Source organism: Diadema antillarum, unplaced genomic scaffold (assembly GCF_040938485.1).
Source record: "Diadema antillarum isolate AM-2024a unplaced genomic scaffold, OU_Dant_1.0 scf00000037, whole genome shotgun sequence".
In the NCBI taxonomy this organism is placed as follows: Eukaryota; Metazoa; Echinodermata; class Echinoidea; order Diadematoida; family Diadematidae; genus Diadema; species Diadema antillarum.
Window position 1 is genome coordinate 2,561,459 of NW_027270926.1, and position 21,374 is coordinate 2,582,832.

Genomic DNA, 21,374 nt, shown 5'->3' on the forward strand with positions numbered 1-21,374 from the left:
TACCAATGTATTCATATCTACATGTATGTATCTTTCCCTAATAGTTTCAATGCTTTCATTTCACCTGCTCATATCAAAAACTTTTACGTGCTTGGAAAATGCTTGAAAACAACATTTTTCTCATTGTCTCAAATGATTCAGTTGACATGTTCTGATGTAAATTTATATCAATGTCTGAAAAATCTACTCAGCAACATCAAGCAAACCTTGTGTATTTTACAGCTTCCAAATCATCCAGATAACTCTATCTACTTTCAAATAGGTGTAAAGCTAAATTTGTATACGATGGCAAACCAGTCTATTTCACTACCTGTGCATTCACAGCAGCATTCAAGCAACACTGTGTGCATGCTTCTAATGGTCAGATCGACATATGAATGCCACCAGTGTCTTACACAACTTAAAACTACCCAGTTCTACAACACATATCATTTCTAGAGACATCAGTGTTTGAATAAAATACTACTACTCAACATACAAATAAAACAATTAAATCATGCACAGCAGTTCTCACCAAAATTCTAACTAATTCAAAAAGAAAAAAGAAATAATGATGTGAAACAGAGAAACATATCAAAGACAATTCAACAGAAAAAAAGAGAGCAAAGAACGAACTGAAAATACACTACCTCCTGGTATAGTGTTTGATTCGTCACAAGAAGCGTAATCCATGGCAGAAAATAATAAAGAAATTAGGAAAAGAAAAGGTTTAATCAAAAGCAAATTCTTTGCGGGAAATAATGATAATCATAAACAAAATGTTTGCAAAGCAAAAATAGAGTGTACATCATTTCACATAAGCGTCAGTGGTAAAATTTGCTTGTGTTAGCTACAGACAAGTACACTTGTACATGTAAGTCCAAACACTTTAATAGCATCAATGTTGATGAATTTTTAAGCATGTACAAGTGTATTGGAAATAAAATTGTACCTGAACCTGCACAGATCTTTTAATTATTCACTTTATTAACACCATAATCACTTTTCATGTCACACATTCCACCGGAAATGGCACGTAATGAATATTTCATCATCTATAATATACATACCTGGTAACTGGATGTACAATGGCATATTAGATTAGTGATTTAAAACTTGCAAAAGCATTTTCCAAAGCAATAAACATGTGGTTTGTAACTTTGTATTTGATAAAACAATTTATTTCTCATACTATGCACGGTAAAGCTGGTCTTTGTGGTCACTGCCTATAGAGGTCACCTGCCAAACCTGACCACAAAGTCTCCCAGAATGAAGTATTACCTTGATGACCCACATGTGTAATGTAGCCATTGGCCACTTCATTTGTCTCATATATGGGCAGCATGTCATTGTACTAGCTATACATTGTATACATTCACAGACATAGAATCCAGAATAACCCTAGCTGTACCTATTTTCCTCCCATTGCTACAATTCCAATTTCCCCATAAAACAATCTGGGATGTTTTTCAGATTTATACAAAATATCAAGTGGCCATGGTTTGTTTGCCAGTATCAATTTCTGAGATACCAAGACCTCCTACTTTAATGTGTACATATCATAGCAGACAGGTGGTCTTTCAATGTTAATTATTGATATGCCTTTACTTTGATAGCACAAACCTGCCATAGCAGTAGTAAACCTGTGGATAGTGGCCACCTGCTGATAAAGGCAACCCTATACGTTTCATATGAGTGGTGGCTATATGCAGGTTTGACTGTACAGTGTACATAAATGCGTTCAGTTTTATGCCAAACTTAGTATTCATATACGGCTTTCATAAAGTCAACTTTACAGAGGTTTTTAAATCGATCCACAGTGTACAATTATGTACACTTATGTACACTATCATGAACTTTGAACACACAAAATTTACTTCTAAATGTTGCTGCTATATACATTGCTATATAAGTTAAATGCCAACAACTACATGGATTCACAGCTGCTATATGAAGATTATGAGAGGGAAAAAAAAAGAACTTGTCATGTGTACTCTAACGTAAAACACAAAGGAAACATTAACATTCCATACAATACACTACATTTTACAACTCACATTGATGAGGGCTGAAAACTTCTAATCAGCTATATCACTCATGCTGTATTCACTCTAAAAACCCAGACTCATCACAACATCCCAACCTAAATTCAGGAATATAATTTGTTTATGTCTCGTCCATGAAGAGCCATGCACAACAATGACTAAAAAAATGATTTTTTATTCCATGATCACTCCAATCACGAGACTCTGTACTATATGTGATCACTTACAAAAATGGCAAAATCTATTGCTGAGAAATGTTGTGTTTGTCAGAAAAATTCAGCCTTATGAGAAAGTCCCATTGAACAAAATGCGGTGAAACTAAGTCACCAGATGAACCATGTTTGAATATAATCAGACAGGATGACAATTGCTCCTACATGTACTATCATGATGTCTGTCAGTTATCGGGGGCATCCCATAATATAGCTACTGAGTTTTCATTAGTTTGATATTGTTACCAGTATACTACTCATTATGTGTTTTGAATGTTAAGTGTTCCTCACTTCATGTCCAGGAAATATTTTTTCCCCCATGATTTAGCTTTAAATACATAATTATATGGAAAGTTATGGGTGTATTCAAGCGCTCTCCTACAGCATACCATACCGTACCATACCCACTCCAGAGGAGCGCTTGAATGCTCCCAAAGTGTACTGTACAGTACCATACCAAGTCAAAAGCAGACCACTTTGTGATATGCTCCAAAGCGTACCATACTGTACCACACCATGCCAGAGAGTGTTTGAAGGCAAAGTGCACCAAAACAGCTGTTGATATGAGAAGAATGCGCGTAACAGCACCATGTCATTACACAAGAAGTTGATTCTCTTTGTCTGGAACACCTGTATGTAGCAGGTGCACCAGGTGAATGTGATGGTTGCTACAAAAAGTGTGAACACTTCGACTAAGTCCAAAAATAGCTCATAAAGTAAGCTATCTCCACAGAGCCCTCAAATGCTCCAAATCTGGCATGGTATGGTATGGTATGGTATGGTATGATTTGATTCGGTTCACTTTTGAGCACTCAGACATGGCTTTAGTTTCTACTTATCTCCCTACTGGCTATCAAAAGTCAATACCTTCAAACAATATCTAAAATCCCAAATTTCAGTCAAAACAATATTTTAAAAGAAATTAAAAAATAGCGGCAGCACAACACTAAATACAGACTTCATAGCTATGTTAATAAGATAGTAGCCTTCACAAATACCTTCTGGACAGTGTGTAAATAGCAGATAAACTGACAGTCACTGATTCATGACCTTTTACCATATGTCTCATTTTTCCTCGACTGTCATTTGCATACTGATGTCATGTGAGTGCTTGTGTCTACAGAACTGTGATCCCCTTGAAGAAGCTCCTATGTTATTAGAGAGAATTGTTTTTTCAAGTATAGACTTTCCCCCTCCTGTGATGGTATCAATTTCAAAACAGAAATGAACTTGGCACAGGACAACTGTGAATATGTTACAAAGAAAAAAGGAAAATTAGAGAGAGATACCATACAAAATTGCAGAAGTAGACAAAGAAATGGAAAGAGAGAGAGAGAGACATGTTGTGACGGTGAAAAGAGGGAAAATAATTTTGAGTTTAGGAAAACCGTTGACGAAATGAAGAAAAAAAAAATCATACTCTCCCTTCCCCTCACCCCCCCCCCCCCCCCGACAAAAAAAAAAAAATTAAAAGGAAAGAAAGTAGCATCAATACACATGACAGTGGTTAAATTGTACAGAGAAAAGTCAAACGCCCCTTTCCAGCGAGTGCATTGTAAACAATGTTAAAAGGAAAGTGGTAGTGTCCATTCACATTGTGTTCTCTGCACTTGTTGCACCACTGCAGTACCCTTTTCTGACCTTTATTATTTCACTACCACCACAGCATTACTGCACAGAATTATTAATATGGATTATTCCATTCAGACTGCGCTGGGAGAAGACACCGTCATGTGTTTTAGTTTTCTTTTTATTTTTGGGAAATGATGTCAACCCAAACTGTTTTATTCCCCTATACAGTCCTATCCATCCCCCCCTCCCCTACCCCCCCCCCCCCCCCCAAAAAAAAAAAGAAAAGAAAAAAGAGTAAAGTGAGTAGATACATATGTGAATATCATTGCTCTGGTTTCTAAACCTGGAACACTTCTCAATTCATGTGGTAATGTGTGTAAGATTTTTATATCCAGTTGTACTTCTTGCACAGAAATACTTTTTATAACTAGGAAAACCTTGACATTCTCACCCTAAACAGAAACATCTTGCTTGCTCCTTGTTTTTAGTACATTCACTCAATGCCTGTTCTTCTTCTGAAATGCCACAGGTGTTTGCATATTAATGCACAAACACCTGTTTCAACATTCAACAGTACTTTTCTGGCATATTTCCAAGTCTGTGTATTCGCTTTCTTCATTCCTCATTCTTTTGAAACATAAATGAAACATACACTAATGCACAGGTGGGCATGCACAAAGGGGTAAGATTACAGACAGAAAAAAAAACCTCAATAAACTAAATAAATATCCTGAACATAAACAAATGTTGAAACAATAGAGTACCAAAGTAATGATGTCACAGTCTTTTGTTATAGCTTGGGTTTTAACCAGGTGCATGGTTAGCAACAGCTGTTATCAGGTATTTTGGCCAGGTGAAGTTGTTTAGAACCAGTGTTTATGGTGATGAATGGCTATGACATCACACTTTAGTACTCTTAAACAAAACAGGGTTGACCTAAGGACACCATTGCACATACAGTATCTTGGACAAATGCAAGATTACACAGGTCATAGACAGGGGGGTGCACGCACATACGAAATTACAGTGAAAGAAATGCATATAAACAGGTGTCTATACAGCATAGGATTGTGGGTACAGTGAGCATTTGTCTTTTACCTTTCGCAGCTTTTTCAAAGATCTTAATTTCTGTTTAACAACAAATGCAAATGTAAAAGTGAAGGGGAAGAAACATGATGAATTGTACAGCACTCTACTTTCCCTGTAGAATGAGAAAACTTTTTTTTTAACAGTTGATTACCTCAAAACATCTATTGAGAGTAATTTTCCCTTTCACTGTGAGAAATACAACAAATCACTTTATCGATGTTCACACCTTTATTAGTCTTCATTTCATCAGAAATTTGTTAGTGGCTTAGCTGTTCAAATTACACTACAGAAACGTTTTATTGAACATTGTATGAATCAAAAGCATAAGCTATTAATGTGTATAGTACACATTAAAGTTGTTTGATTGTACCAATTTCAGACTTCAAGTTCTGCTGTGAATCTGCTGTGAACAGAAAAAAATGGTGGAAGTTTTTATGTACTATGAAGTTTTTATGAAGTTATTTTTGTGTTACGGTGACCTCAGAAAAATGTACTCACGGGAAAAACTACAACTATTGTTTTAAAGAGTGATTTGAATTCTGTATTTGCTGTGTGACACATCTTTAATGTCATAAAGTGGTTAAATGCAGCCATGGCATACCAATATACACTAACACTTGTACGAACAATTTGAAAGAAAATCACTGCACTTGCTGTAAATGTGTGAATGTTTCCTTTCTCTTCAAAGTGACCCTTAGACATTTTACATAGTGTGATCATCTTCGTTAAACACAAATCATGCAGTGCCAGTAGCAACATTTCATAAATCTGTCAGATTAATAAACATGGTAGATTGTGTGAGCAAGACTGAGAGAAAGAGAGAGAGAGAGAACACTAATGCAAACATGGTATGGAGAAACAAATTTGTGAGTGATCACACCAGATTAATTGTATTATTATAATTGAGGAAGAGACAGGACTTTTAGAAGGTCCTCACCTTGAACCTCTTTCCCCACATCCTCCTGGGGGACTTGCCCTTGGTGCGAGGGGAGCCAGACACCGCCTCTGGAGCTTCTGAGTCCAGACCCATCTTCACCTGTTTTCTTTCCTCCTCCTCCTCTTCCTCCTCCGTGGAGAAGCCGATGTCCAAATCGCCGGTTAGATCAGCGTCGACACTGAGCTTCTTGACTGTTTCATGGGTCAGGTTGTTTTGTGATTGTGCATTTTTTTTTATTTTTTTTTGGGGGGGGGGGGAAGAAGGGAGTTGTTGTTGTTTTTTTTTTTTTTTCAGATGAAAAGGCAGCAAAGAGAAAATGTTTGGAAAGAAGGCCAAAGGGCAATGCCAAGGCAAATGGAACCAAGTGCAAAGTTTGATGATGACAGTGATGAGAAGAAAATCCCGAGTGAGAAAAGACATAACAATTCATTCAGTCGAGTGATACAGATATGGATGGAACATGAGAAGAAATAGACATGGAAGGATGAATGGACAATGAAAACAGCCAAAAGCAGGAGATGAAAATGAAAGGAGGGAAATAACAAGGAAATGTCCAACAGAAAGTCAGAAGGCAAAATGACATACAATGAGATGAATTATGATTTTAAAAAAAATCAACATATACCACAAAATCATGCAAGAAATGTAAGCAAGAAGTGTTCAGAATGATTGACGGGAGAAAAAATATGGAAAGACATGTGATGATGATGTAAGGTGGACCAATGTATTCACAAGAAACAAGAAAAAGAAGAAAAAAAGTTTGTATTATGGATTATTTAGGGAAGGATGAAGGAGAGAAATTCCATCCAAGGAAGAAATAGAGAAAGAAAGAAGAATTGGGGAACAAAACAGAGAGACAAGAACAATAATGAGAGACACATGGACAATTGAGATTCATCAAAGAGTAGTGTCAAAGATTTCCTTCATTTTTTGGCAAATTCATGTCAGCCTTAAAGACTCAAAAAGACAGCCAAGATCAAACAAAAGAAAAGAGATTTTATAAACCAAAATAAGATGCTTCTCTTACCATTCTTTAAAACATTCTCTCTTTGGGCAAAAAGATATATTTTCAAAGCACCATGGCAACAAGGCAATGCATCTCTACTTCTTTCACTCCGAGGGGGAAACCCCCATGGGATCAACAGGTGGATGTGAATGACCATCTTGCCCTCTGAGCATGTGGCATGTTAAACAGCAAGGCCATCAAAACTTGTATGCAACAGCTTTCGAGCTGATCCTCCCAGCCAAAAAGACCAATAACATTAATGCACACAAGTCTTTTAATCCGGTATGTTGCTCATCTGACCACGCGATGCTAAATCTTTCATTCTTCATAAGTGCACAAATAAAAAAAGAAAATGTAACAATTTTAATCAAGAGGCCTTCACCAAATTTTTACGGAATAGTGACACTGCATTGGTACGACATCCAAATGTCCATAATTGCATAACACAATTTAGTGCTCTGTTTACAGTGTTAAATATTCCATCTGGTGTGTGCTCTAAACAGGGAAACTCATTCATCCACGCTGACCTCTGATGGGGGTTTCTCCCTTCTGTATACGCTGCATATGTATTCATGTGTGTTGTCATGTTCATGTGTGTGTGTATGTATGTGTGTGTATGTACTACACACAATTTCCTATCCTAGAGGTACATCATAGTAAGTTCAAGTATGATAAAGAAAATGATCATAACAATGCCACACAGAAGATAGCTGAATTTTCATAAATGTATATCTCCATTTCAAAGTATTATTTCCAGTCCAGGATGTGGCAACATGCTGGAAAACGGTCTCATTTTTTAGATTTTGAACTTCATCCAATACCATCATGTACCTCTCAGACAACCTGTCTTCATGCCCATGCACATGCAACAAACATAATATTTTCCTTGTTCAACTTTCTGCTGATTTTGTACTTATTCCTTTTACATTTTTACCCAGAGACATTCCAAGACTAGAAAATTGACACTGTAGAAGTTGGTCCTATTGAAGAGTAAGTCCTGGCTGGAAAAATACAATGGCTCATGAGACATAAATTGCATCTACAAATGCAACAAGAATTCATCATCTATAACAAAGATAAAATCAATGAACATCAGTATAAACACTGCTGCATGTACATGTGTATGCAGCTGTGTCACACACAGATGTATATATATCCAATCAATATAAATGTGAGTGTGTGTGTGTGTGTGTGTGTGTGTGTGCGTGTGTGTACACCACTTTGTTACTCTTCACTGAAAAGTTCTGCCTGTGCTTTGATTTTTAATTGAAACAGCGAAAAATTATCACCGAAACTACAAATGTATACAAGGTAACATTCAATACCATGTTACTACACCTTTTTTTTGCTATCCATGTATGACTATTCTTTATTGGACAAAATGATTTAAACAAAAAAAAAAAAACCAAAACAACAGCATTTATATGTACTCATATAAGAAGAAATTCTTCATCTTGGGACTATGAAATCAAATGCATTGTTAAAGAGACAATTGATCTGACCACATCGTGTCAGATTCAAACACTTACTGAGCCTGGGAAGCTGTTCAGTAGCTGTTGCTTCTGGTGTCACCACCCCAAGGTCAGCGACAGCATCTGGGATCTTCCTCTTGGACCTAGCTGCTTCCTCTCCAAACTGGCCCAAGGGCAAGTCAAGGCTTGGTGACACCGCCCTGTCTCCATCTGCACTATCCCCATCTGTAGACGACACGTTGATCTTTCCTGCGCTCAAGCGCTTCTTCAGCCTCAGGGATGAGCCGCGGCGCTGCTTTGGAATAGCCCCAGTACTGTGCTCACTGCCAGTCACCCTGGTGCTTTCAGAGCGCTTGAGTGGGCTCTTGCCTTTATGATTTTCGTCATACTCTTGTAGTCCAGTACCTGATCTTCGGCCATGTTTTGTGGTTTTAACAGCATCCCGGCGACGTGGCAAGTCCATGCGTAACCGGCTCAGTCGTGACTTCTTCTCCTTTGACCTGGACTCGGAACGGGGAATGCCTCCATCAAAGTTAAATGGGGTATCACTCAGCGGAGACATCTCATCTTCTGGAAGGTTAAGTAGGTCAGTACTTGGAGTCTCAGGGAGGGCGGCCAGCTTGCCCCCTTTCTTCTTGCTTGATCTCTTTCGCTTGCTACCTGACTCTGCATCATGAGGGGTTAAAGATTGATAGTGATCAGAGCCAGAGGTCCCCACCCTACCATCACCCTGTCCAGCCTCCTTTTCACCGCTTACCTCATACTGCTTCCACCTATCACTCCTCTTTCCCCGCTCTCTATCCAACAACTCACTCTCACTCTTGCGCTTGTCCTTGGAGCGCTTCAGCACACGCTTCTTAGGGCTCCCTTTCTTTCCCTTGTACTTCTCCACTTTGGCCTTGGCCGTTGATGTGTGCTCTTTCACCACCTTGTTTGACAGGGTGTCCCGGGTGATGCACACTGGGTTAATTGCACTTGGTGGTGGGACGTAGTCCTCCGGTGACCTCAATCTCGCCTCGCTGGGTTCATCAGCTACAACAGCAGTGGCGTTGTTTGCATTTTTATTAGCACCATCATTAGGAGGAGGCTCCTGGCCCTTAGGACTGGTAAGTGCTTTTATGTCTTCAAGTGAAGGCATCTGACTAAATGATTCTGAGAACGATGAAGACATTGAAGACCTAACTCCCCTACTTCGCGAATATATGGACTCATATTTTGGCTTGGCCTTTGGTGGTGCCTTTGCTTCATTGAGTTTTTCTGGTAATGATGGACTGGCAGTCATGCTGCTCCCCAAATCCTCCCCAGCTCCCTTTGGCACATCACCCTCAAAGCCTACACTGAATCGCTGCTTCTTTTTGTGGGGTAAACTATGGTATGAATTCAAAGAAGTCCTGTTCCTACCTTCTGCAGACACAAACTCAAGACTGATTTCTGATTCTGCCACAGCACTGTCATCTGCAAAGACAGAGTCATCATCTCTTGGCTGTTGGGCAACCTCATTAGCTTTCTTCCCTGTATCACCGTCCCCCTCCAATCTCTGTTTTATTAGTACCTCATTGTCAGCAACAATTCTTGGTGATATTGGCGAAACAGGTGGAGTGGTATCTGGGGATGAGATTTTACGACGAGGTTCTGACATTCCTGAGTATTTCATGGGTTTCCTAGATGATTCCAGAAGTAGTTTGCCTGCTCCACACATGTCCTCTACACTTATGCTTTCAGAATCTGTGTTTTCTCTTGTGCTCTGCGAGTCAGAGTCTTTATTGGTAATCTTAATTACTGGTGTGGGATATTTGGGTCGAGACTCTTTTGGCTCTGAGCTGGACAACTCAGATGCTGCACTGGTTGACTGGTCCAAATAATGGGAATGTGGAGTGGAACTCCTTGCACTTAGTACTGAACTACTGTAAGAAGGTAATGCACTGGATGCTTTCGATACAGAATCCTGCTCGACAGGTACTGAACTAGGCTCGTCTGAGATGGTGTCATACTCATGTGGTGTCACGCTCGACTCCAGTGGAGCTGAACTTTGCTCCTCCGATATTGTCTCGTACTCCTGCTGGGGTGCTGAGGTAGCAGAACTGTCATCAGGCGTTATTGCATCATCCGAATAAATCTCAACAATCTTGGTCTGCAGAGGTGCTAGATTTGGCTTGGCGTCAAAACGAGCAGGATGCTTAGTTGATGGAGTGGAAGGTTTGGATGGCTCGGGACTGCCAATGAGTTCATCTATATCGATCTCCTCCGGCTCTGAGCTGGTATAGCCAAGATTCACAACCTCACCTTCAACAATACCATGCATATGTGTCGAGACTACCTTGTCCAGTACTGGAGCCGAGTCCTCGGCTATACTCTCACTCTGCTCAGTGTCTTGTGTCTCCCTCGGATCGGTGCTGTGACTGTGGAAGAGCAACTCTTCTGTATCTTGCGGGGTGTCTTTGGGCTCTGAGCTGTAGCTAATTGCTTCCCCTGAGAAGTTACTGGCACTAGTAGTGTCCACTTCACCCACCCTCTCGCTCAGTTCACAGCTCTCTTGTCCCTTTCTACTGTCCTCACCTAAATCATCATCATCTGTACCAGTAACAGCATCTGTTTCTGTGTCTATGTGTCTAATATCTGAATAGTCATCTTCTTCTGCCCTAGCGGGATAATGTCTGGAAGGTACAGCCTTTTCAGTATTGACATATTTCCCCCCAGGAGTTGTAGAGCTAGTTTCATCTTCTAAATCTCCTTCCCCATAGTCTTCCACTTCATCACTCTCCTCTTCATCTCCAACTTCTTCACTTTGTGAGGAACTACCCTGTTCACCTTCTGGTTGACTCGAACTCTGTGACTCCTCATGCACAACATCACCGTCGTTTGCACTCTGCTCATCAGCCGCAGCATCCAGCTCCTCCGCTTTCTGCATCCTACCAGGGAGTGTATCGTCCTCGTAGGATGCAAACTTTGTGGCGAGGTTGTCCCTCCACTTCTTCCTCCTATCTGTCCACTGCTCCTCACCATCCTCTTCCTTTCTCAAAGATCTGATGATATCTGCATCAGAACAGGACTCATCTTGAGTTACTCCTTCAACCGCTAGATGCGTTGCTTCCTCTTCCTCTCCTTCCTCTTCTAATCTGTCTTCTTTCTCTTGCAGCTCCTTTTCTTCCAGCTTTCTCCTCTCTTCCTCTTCCTCCTCTATACGTCTCCTCTCCTCCTCCTGTCTCCTCATCTCTTCCTCCTCCAGTCTTCTCTTCCGCTCCGCCTCCTCCTTCTCCCTTTGTATAACCTCTGGTGGTTTCCAAGGGGTCATCTGTGGCGCTTTGGTGTCATTGAGCCACTGCATCTTCAGGGATGTAGTTGTCCGGAGGTGGTCGTAAGAGGGCCGTGATCTCGCCACCTCCACCTCTTCTTCTTCATCCTCATCATCTTCCTCATCATCGTCATCTTCATCCTCCTCATCGCTATCATCTGTGTAGTACTCTTCTCCGCTTTCTTCTTCATATATCATATCCGAGTCCTCGACTTCTTCATCTTCTTCATCCCCATCTTCCTCATACTCATACTCGGAATCCTCTTCCTCCTCCTCCTCCTCTTCCTCCTCGTCTTCATCTTCATCATCGTATTCCTCCTCATCGTCGTAGTCTTCTTCATCTTCATCCTCGTCAACACTGACCATTCCTTTATAAAAGACAGAGTAACATGCAGGTTCACTCACCGCAATGGCGAGCAGGTCGACAGACAAACAAACTGAATCAACTTACTGCTGTGTGTGCTTTGTTCTCTTTGGGGTTTTTCACATCCATTTGACAGAAACTTGGAAGTGAAGAAGCATGACGAAAGGCTAGCGCATCTCCACCTGCAAGAGCATCTCTTTCAGCTAAAGCTACTGACCCTGTCCCTGTCACTTCAAACACAAGTTCAATCACAACACTAAACAAACAATCAGACTGCAGAAACAAGGCACTACTTCTAATATCATTTCACCTTTGCTTTGTTTTTTCCAAAGTTTATGGCACTGGCAAAGCATGCAAAACGACACGTCAAAACAACCACCACACAGACAAAAACACACTGAAAAGAAGGCTGGTGACGGGGAAGGCGATCACCTGTGGTGGAAAAGACTGCAGAGAATATTTTACAGAGACACTACAAATGATACAGAACAGGTGGGGCTACGTTAAAGTCTAAACACAGAACATAATGTAGCATTGGCTAGCATCTCTTTACAGTGTTCTCCTTTGGTCCCTTTTCAAAAACATTCTTTACTTACAACATCCTGTGGAGAATTCCTGTGGTAATGTCAAAGAAACCTTATGTATGGAACATAAGTCCAGAGTGGTCATATTGAAAGCATGTGGAACTAGTGTATTCTTCTTAGTATCTCAAGAGTAAAATTCAATGATACTAGAAATAAATCTACATACATCAATGAGCATGACTGACATCAACTTCAATTGAAATCACATGGAGTTAAAACACAGTTACATGTACAGTACTTCTAAAACTCTGTGGGAGTCAGAGAAAATGAAATGAATACTAATGGGAAGGGATACTACTATGTATCTTTCAGTCAGGTGCAAAGACAAGAAATGACCAAAGTAACATTCCTCAATAACTCTATGATTAAGATAAAACTGGAGGTTTTCTGGTTTGAATGAACATCAGCAATTCATTCCATATTAATGGTACCTTGTGTAGAAGGTAAGGTACAATACACAACAGCTTTATCTGATAATTGAAATGCTTTTATGATCACGTTTCATATGAAAATTTTCCTGTGGGCTCGATTCAGAAAGGTAAACATGAAAATGCTGATACTGCTGTGGATTGGAAGATGAAAATAAGACAGAAAAAGAGACACTAAAAAGTACATGGGATTTGCCCAACTTATTCTTCCTGATTTAACTTCACAGTGCAATGTTCCAATCTGTTTCAAGCTTGTTGGCTTCCTGCACACCAAAAAAAAAAAATACAGCTGTTGCCATGGTTACAGTGAGCATGGCAACAGCAGCTGTTGTGCCCTAGATGCCAACACACTGCCACTGACCCATGCTACCACTGATATTCGGGAGAATGACAGTCAATTTCACATCTCTGTTGCTACAGACTTTCTCCTTTAAAATAGGTATTCTACTTTAGTGTCCCATCCTCATAAATACTGGCATTTCTAAATATCTGACACCTAATATAAGTTTTTTTTTTCTTTTAAACTTTAACATTGACAATCAAATGAGAATTCTGATTGACCAGTAAAAAGACCCTAGGGTCCTCTTTGTGAAATGTACACTCTAGAAGTACTGTGTAAATTTATCTGTATCTGAATTCAGCATCTGAAGATATTTACTGGTGAGATATCGAAAGAACTGGAAATTGCTGCATATCTCAATGTCCACAACAAAATTGATAGGAAATATAATTCACTTCATTTGGAAGTTAGCCCATCCCTGTATAAAAGATAAAACAAAATAAATAGATAATCAAGAGAATGAACCAAAAGATAAACAATCACTAAAATTTGAAATACAACCAAAAGATAAACAATCTCTAAAATTTGAAATACATTCTACAGGTTTTGACAATCCCCATTGGCAATATCTAAGATGAATCTCCAAAAAAAAAAAAAAGAAAAAAAAGAAAAGAATTCACCCAATTCGTGTTGAGGACCAACTTCCATTCACCAAATATGTTAACCAATGGTTGGGTTGCATTGCAGGATTACGCAGCTCATGAGTACATGTACATGCAACTACTGTATGTTCTGCCTATGGAGTTTCTGCCATGGGATGACTTAACTGTAATGATTTCACCCATGCATGAGTAGTATAGTAAACAAACGTAGGATAATGGTGGTTAGGTAGCCGTCATACTATTAAAACCCAAAGTTCCCATCTAACAGTGATTCTATACAATGCTGTGTACAGTGATTGTAATCGTGAGAAGTCCCTGTGAAAATTTTTCGATAGTGTTTTACAACCAAAACAGACAGAATTTTCCCAAAGCCTGGGGATATATAATACTGTAAATATAACAACATAGCATATACACTAATGTTTAATTTCAAAAGTTAGGAAACCGAATGCATCAAGAGAAAAATAAACCCCACTTCACACAGTAAGTCATGAAAATAAAAGGACAGGTTTTGGATAAATGTGGGAAAGCCCTTTAAATAATCGAGGGTGTAAGTGTTGCACATCAAATGCTAATGGGAAACAAAGTTGAAACTAAGGTGAACAGTAAATCTATCTGATGAAATGAAACGAGATATGTGTTCCAAAGACGGTGAGGGGTAGACCAAGGAGGCACACCACAAAGAGTTAATGTGACCATAGGTACTGCTCCGATAAGGGTGTATGTACTGACAGCAAAGGTTTTGACAGTGAAAAGGAACTTGTGTGCCAATAAGTGTATCTCCTTTGGTGGGGGGATGTTAAAATACAATCACACACCATGTTCAACTTTCCTCTAGAAATAAAGTTAAGTCAAATGATGTGACAGCCATTTTATTGGCATGAAACCTACATTAAATAGTGGTAAAAGATTGAAGTATACCTTTTAAGGAAGGAAATAATTGCAATTGCTCTATTAATCAACCAGAATCATGATTCTTTAAGATATTTTTGTGCCCTATCCACTGACACATGGGGAAAATCTCTGGTAAATTTCAACTCTCCAATCAATAGCACAGCTAAGAGAAGTGTTCAAAGCACCCACTGATTTATTGTTGGTGGAAACAGTAGCTTATGTAGATCCAATTTAGGGTACAAAGTTTAACATCAGTGTACTAAGCACCCCCCCAAAAAAAACAAAAAAAAACAAACAAAAAAAAAAGATTATAACTTTAAATGCGGCGCAACTGACAGATATCGCAAGTATTGTATATAATGATCATGATATAAGAAATATTCTATTCAACAGTCAAACCAGGAGGAAGTTAGGTTAAGTCTTTACAAATATTCTGCCGATATCACGTGCCATTTACAGATGAATTTTGATGGATTGGGCAAGCTTGCATAAAGGGGCTTATTGGGGAAAATGCACACAAAAAGTTTAAATTTGGTGCCACTGCTGATGAGTTACACAGTTCAATGTATGGTGCACAGACGGAACACAAAATCACTTTTTAACATCATTTTAAGCGTGGAACTTTCTGTAGTCACTAGTGAGAGCAAAGTTGAAGAGAATACTGTCTACCATGAAAAGAAGAGGACAAATGTGTTCTCAAACTTACTAATTTGTAGAGGGTCTTGTAGCACCTTAAAGGAAAGTGTGTCTCATTTGATGTGTTTGATTAAAATGAGTACACATTTTATTAAAAAATACATATACGCTCTGGTGTTCATTTGGGTTAGGCATTTTTGCAAGAGGGTTTTCTATAAAAAGAAAAGCTTGATTAATGGATATCATCACTGGTACAAATGTGCAACCGATGTTCTTTTATTTTTGTGGCAAAATGATGCTTTAGTGGAAGGCAGTGTCCTTTTTTCATAATTAATTTGTTTAGTTTACCATAACTCTAATTCTACTCGAGTATGAATGGGGCACTGGAAAGGTGGTATGATGAAGGAGGTGGGGGGGGGGGGGGGAGCTAGAGGTTGGTATTTACATCATCACTAGCTTTAGTTTCCGAGCACATGGAACACATACATTTTCTCTAGTATATTGCCACAGGAATTCACATGAAGGATGCTCTCCATATACATATGTAAATGGCGACCAAAGATGATTTATTCTGTGGTTACTGAATCACTTTACTGGTGAACCTCAGAATGCCTATATTTGCTCATCCTTTTTCTCTCTTTTAATTTCTCCTGTCTCCAATCATAACATTCTCTTCAAAAGCTGAACACTACTGTGAAAATTGTGTGTCTCTACATAAGCCCTTTGGAGAACTCCCACGAAGTGAGCAAAATTGAATGAATGAAGGGACTTTCACTTTGATAAACTCTCTATCTACTTGTAATGGACAAGTCCTCACTTCAGTTGGTATAAAAATCACTTGTGACAATATACATATGTATGTACTTTTCTTTGGACAGTATTCAGATTGCATTTTCAGACCTCATAAATTGAATACATGGACGTATTTCTGTATAATTATTCAATATTTCTTTTCATTTACAAACTAGCAAACATGCATTCAAAGACTTGATACATACAGTGTATCTTTTTTTCTCTCTTTTTTTTAAATGATCTGTACAAAGTTTCATCAAAGTCATCTATCAGTGCACTATTATTACAGCAACTGGAATATCTTTTCTTCATATTTGTTTCATTTTTTCAACAATGAAGTCTTGGTTTCCGTTAAAATTCCCCACAAAAGGGTCTTTTTCTTCTTTTTTCTTCTTCAGGTCAGCAGACAGAGGCATTCTGAGGTCAGAGTTCAAATGTGACAACCAGGACAAAGGTTATGTTAAAAATGACCCGGAGAGGTCATTCACTCATGAAGGAGACACTGTAAAGAGATGATACCGAGTTAAGAGCAGTGTACGAGGGGATGCTAGGGGGTTAAATTCAGTAGCATACATCCTACACCACCTGTTGATAAGATGTCATATGTTCTCATAATGCTTGCACTGCACTGGCAGCGTGGTCTGCTTAGATTCGCCTGCTGTGCGAAGGCGGTGTGGTGGAGCAATCAGGATAAAGACAAGTAAAAACACACAGCCGGCCACCACTGAAGCTGCAACAATACTCGAGTGAGGAGTGGGCATTGCGTGAATGGTTAGCGGTGCATGTTTTGTGTTTTCGCAGGAGAAATACATATACGACTGTTAATCTAGTAACTTTGAAAAACAGGTTTCTACAGTTGCATGTACAGAAGAAGAAATTTGAAACTAACTTTGTAAACATCATATTCTCATTTTCTTGAGTGGCATACACAAAGTGAAAGAAAAGTTTTGCTGCTTTTGCATATACTATAACAAGGGTACATGTATATTTAGTAAGAATGCACCACTGAAAAACCCACTATTCTGCATACACTCACATGCCACTGCAGGGACGACACATTGATAATCCATAAAGGTCCAAATGTTGGACTCGAATCTTTGCTTGATAATGGACCTTTAAAGACTTGTAAGACTGATGACATATTTCTCATGTCTGTCGGGAAATTAATAATCCATTTTTACTGCCTAGTGATGTACATTGTATCACTCACCAGATAATACGCAATCATTTATGCAGAAAAATAAACAGAATCCAAACAACCACTGTAGCAATTTTTCACAAATGATAACAAAATCAGTAATTTGGAAGAGTAGATACTTGTTTTTATTTTCAAAGGAGAATACATGATCTATAATATGCACTGCTGCATCCAGAGCTGCGAAGATATCGAGTTATGATGAAATATGATAAATTGATAAATAATATTAAGTATGTGAGGACTGCCTATCTCTGATTAATCACATCAGACATTGCAAAAGAATAACTGCAAAAGAAAAAGATGCATTAAAAGTGCACACGAAAAAAATAACATGCCAAAGACAGAAAAAAAAAACAAGAACAAAAGTGTGAAGATACCGCAGCGTGCCAGTTACTTCCGAGGACTACACACGTACACATGCACCAGTCACAAACTAAACACCATGCAGTCACACAGTCAATGGGAGCATGCCACGTGATGATGCAAATATGCCCATTGTGCTCAACCATGCAAATTTCTCTTAAGATTCCTCTGACAGGAAAGAGTAAATGAAATACATATTTTCAATTTGAAGACTCATATCAGTTCAATAAACAGAACATCCCTCATCTTGTAAAATGTTTACTACACCGGCTATTGTGCTAGATCTTTATGACCAAGAAAAGATGGGAAAAAAATAACTGCTCATCCCTCCCCCTCCCCACCCAAAAAAAAAACAAAACAAAAAACCACACCAATAATAGCTTTTCTTAAATTCTGTTTTTGATCTGGAGCAGGAAAGGAGTCCCTTTACTCATATAAAAATATTCAGCTTTAAGCTTAAAGCAAATTAAAATGTAAATCATTAGTAGCAGCAATAGTTCAAAAAGAACCCACAGAAAATAAAGAATGTTGTGTCATTCACGAAGCCAAGGGTGGTTGTTTGTTTGTTTGTATCATGTTTTTCTAGTTTTCAGCACAAAAGTAATAAATTAGCAAATTTATTTCAAATTGCATGGAAGAGTTTTGTGAAGTTTGAAACAGGATTTTTTTCTTTTTCTTTTTTTTTTTTTTTGGGGGGGGGGGCATATTTTTTTTTTGGTGCGTTCTTCAATGATGATTGCTCAGCGTAGAAAGTAAATGACACTGTATTAATTTGGCCAAAAAAAAGGAAATCAACAAACCAATAGCAACATTGTTAAACCAGAATGAGCACAAACTAAAATGGTAAGGGAAAATAAACTCATATCACAATAAACAGAAAACACACTAGCTAACCAAACAAATAAATAACAAACAAAACATAAAACATCACACATTTAAGCACACATGGATAATTCAAACAAAATCACAAGAATAGAAGAATAACGAATATGTTCTTTATCATAGAATGAGATGCTCTTGAGAGGAAAAGCAGGTCTTTATGCCAACATTCAGAAGTTGTTGATTCAGTTTGAATGTCTGGTGACCAACGGAAGGAAAAGACTTGGCTAGGTATTAGCTGGAAAGCGAGGAGACCGATTAATGCGTGACGTGACTGTTAACATGATTGGTTAAAGTGATCGGCAGAATTCAATCAAGACATATGAGATCATCATATGGGACTCCGGCTTTGATAGTTTTGGAGAAATCCATCGCATCAAACAAAAGAACATTTCGGGTCATCCCAGTTTTCTTGCTTTACACGCTCTTCATGTCCTGCTCTTGTCACATATCAGCATATACATCCATGGAACCCAAATAAAATGATGCAAATTTGAATTGCGCCTGATAGCTGACCAAGCAACAGAACTAAACCATTAAATTCCCCTTAATAAAAAAGGCCATCATGAAAAGTAAAATCAGGTAAAAGCCATATTGGTGTAATGAGAACCTTGTCAACCTGGACCCGATGCAATTATTTGCACCTGCTGCACAAAGTTACTGCACATGCAAATATGATCCATACTTCATATACACTTGATCTAACACTGGCATGAAATGGAATGTAGCCCATGAAATCATATCCAGAATTATAATACAATATAAAGCAGCCATCATTCAATCACTAAGTATTAACGTTTCTAAGCAGCAGTGCAATTAAGGTAAAAAAGGTCACAACCCCAGCCCCCTCCCATAAAAAAGGTAAAATACCTGTCATTCCTTCCCTATACTATACCCTCCTTACTCAGTAATTTTTTGATTGATGCTTATCATTGCAACCCATCTACTGTGAAATCCAAAACTGCCATTGAAACTTTGAATCCTCAAAAGAGCAGATACAGTAACTAGCAACAAAATAATATAATCCCACGAGATATTGAGAGTCGTACTAATATAAAATGCCAGAACAACTTTTCGTCAAAAGGCCATTTGTAAACAGTGGGAGATCTTTGCTCATACCGACACGAGGCAGCCACTTGTCAAACTTACTTGCTGACATACTCTTCCCTCCTTTCTTCCTCCACTCTTCGTCCTCGAGCTCGCTCTCCGATGATCTGGTTTTTCACAAGAAGAGGAGAAAAAGGCGGCTTGCTCACATGTTACTCACTCCTAGTATCTGTATGCGTGGATACCAGGAAAGTGGTACTGTACAACCAGAAATGTTCCCGTGCATTTTAATTTTGCGAACTTTGCGAGAGCCAAGATTTGCAAAATTAGAATGCACACGAAAGTTATTCTACACTATATGCATTGAATGCCAGCTGCAATTCGCGAAAATTTCATGCCGCAAAAATATCTTGCTTTACAGTAAACTGTACATTACAGTATACTAAAATCAATCTCCCAAATTCTTCTTTTTTTTTCTTTTTTTTTGGCTTCTTACGCGCAATACGAAACACAAGACAGTTACTGCAGAAAGTTTGACTGATGACAGTGAGAACTCAGTGAAAGTTTGGTGAGGCTAAAGCCCGCTGCCCACTATACGATCCAAACAGTCGTACAACCTTAAGACCAGAAGTGTGATGTCACCAGCCTTGCCAGTTTCCAGTCGTACGACTGGGTCTTAGTGCCAGTTGTAGAGATTTGACATGTTGAATTTTCACGACCGGTCGTGGGCTTTCAGCCAATCACGATGCAGTGTTATGCAAAGAGTGTAGAAGCGCACGCAATGTGCACTGCGTGCGCTTCATTACTCATTGGTAACCTACTGAAGCCAGAACAGTCGTAAGACTAGTTGTAAGGTCGGGTCGTATAGTGTGCGTTGCCAGGTCGTACCACCTGGTCTTATGGTCTTAAGGTTGTATAGTCGTGAGTCGTATAGTGTGCGGTGGGCTTAATTCCTCTACTGTAAAAGTGGAAATTCTCATGGTGTAGAAATTTTCATACATTTCGTGCAATCAGAAACTATAGAACAAAAATAAAAGCACGCAAATATTTTTGCACACCGTATGTTCCAGTAATCAATGTCCTGATTCCACGGAATTAAAAACATGCGAAATTCATCATACCAAGCCGAGCCCAAAAAATTACACCCACGAAAATATCCACTTTTAAAGTAGTACAGACTGTGAAGAGTGTTGGAAAGACTCCACGCTATCACAAATTCAATGTCAATGACGTCCCCTGTACTTCATCCGATGTGAACAAGTTTTTGAGTGATGTCATACAAAAATATCAGGGTGCTTTGAAGTTCCAAATCCTATGGTTATCTCCTTCACTATATTCAAGGCACTGTGAAGGTGACCTAAATATGAATATCCTTACCTTTCTTTTTATATAGAAAACAAAAAACAAAAACAAAAACAAAGACATAGATCTCCCTTTCTCTGTTTTGAAAAGATCCAGGAGTTAGATCGAAAACTTAAATATCTATACAAACTAAAATAAGGCAACTTCCAAACCCCTTCAAAAAAAAGAAAGAAAAAAAAAACATGAACAGGTGGAACATGCAATTAAAAACCTAAACAAAGGAAAATGAATTGCTTCTATCACCCCCCTTAAAATAAGCAGAGAAGTAAGAAAAAGTGAAA

At 38.8% G+C, this 21,374-nt stretch overlaps 1 protein-coding gene across 1 annotated transcript in view; it reads right to left on the reverse strand.

The window, feature by feature from the left end:
• Window positions 1-21,374, reverse strand: part of LOC139709398 (uncharacterized) — a 99,726-nt gene that overhangs the window by 25,205 nt on the left and 53,147 nt on the right. Inside the window, exons 17-19 of the mRNA XM_071621368.1 lie at window positions 19,834-19,898; window positions 8,370-11,972; window positions 5,835-6,025 (exon numbers count right to left, since the gene is read on the reverse strand). Of these exons, the coding sequence (XP_071477469.1) occupies window positions 5,835-6,025; window positions 8,370-11,972; window positions 19,834-19,898 (3,859 nt within the window). The remainder of the gene's footprint in view (window positions 1-5,834; window positions 6,026-8,369; window positions 11,973-19,833; window positions 19,899-21,374) is intronic.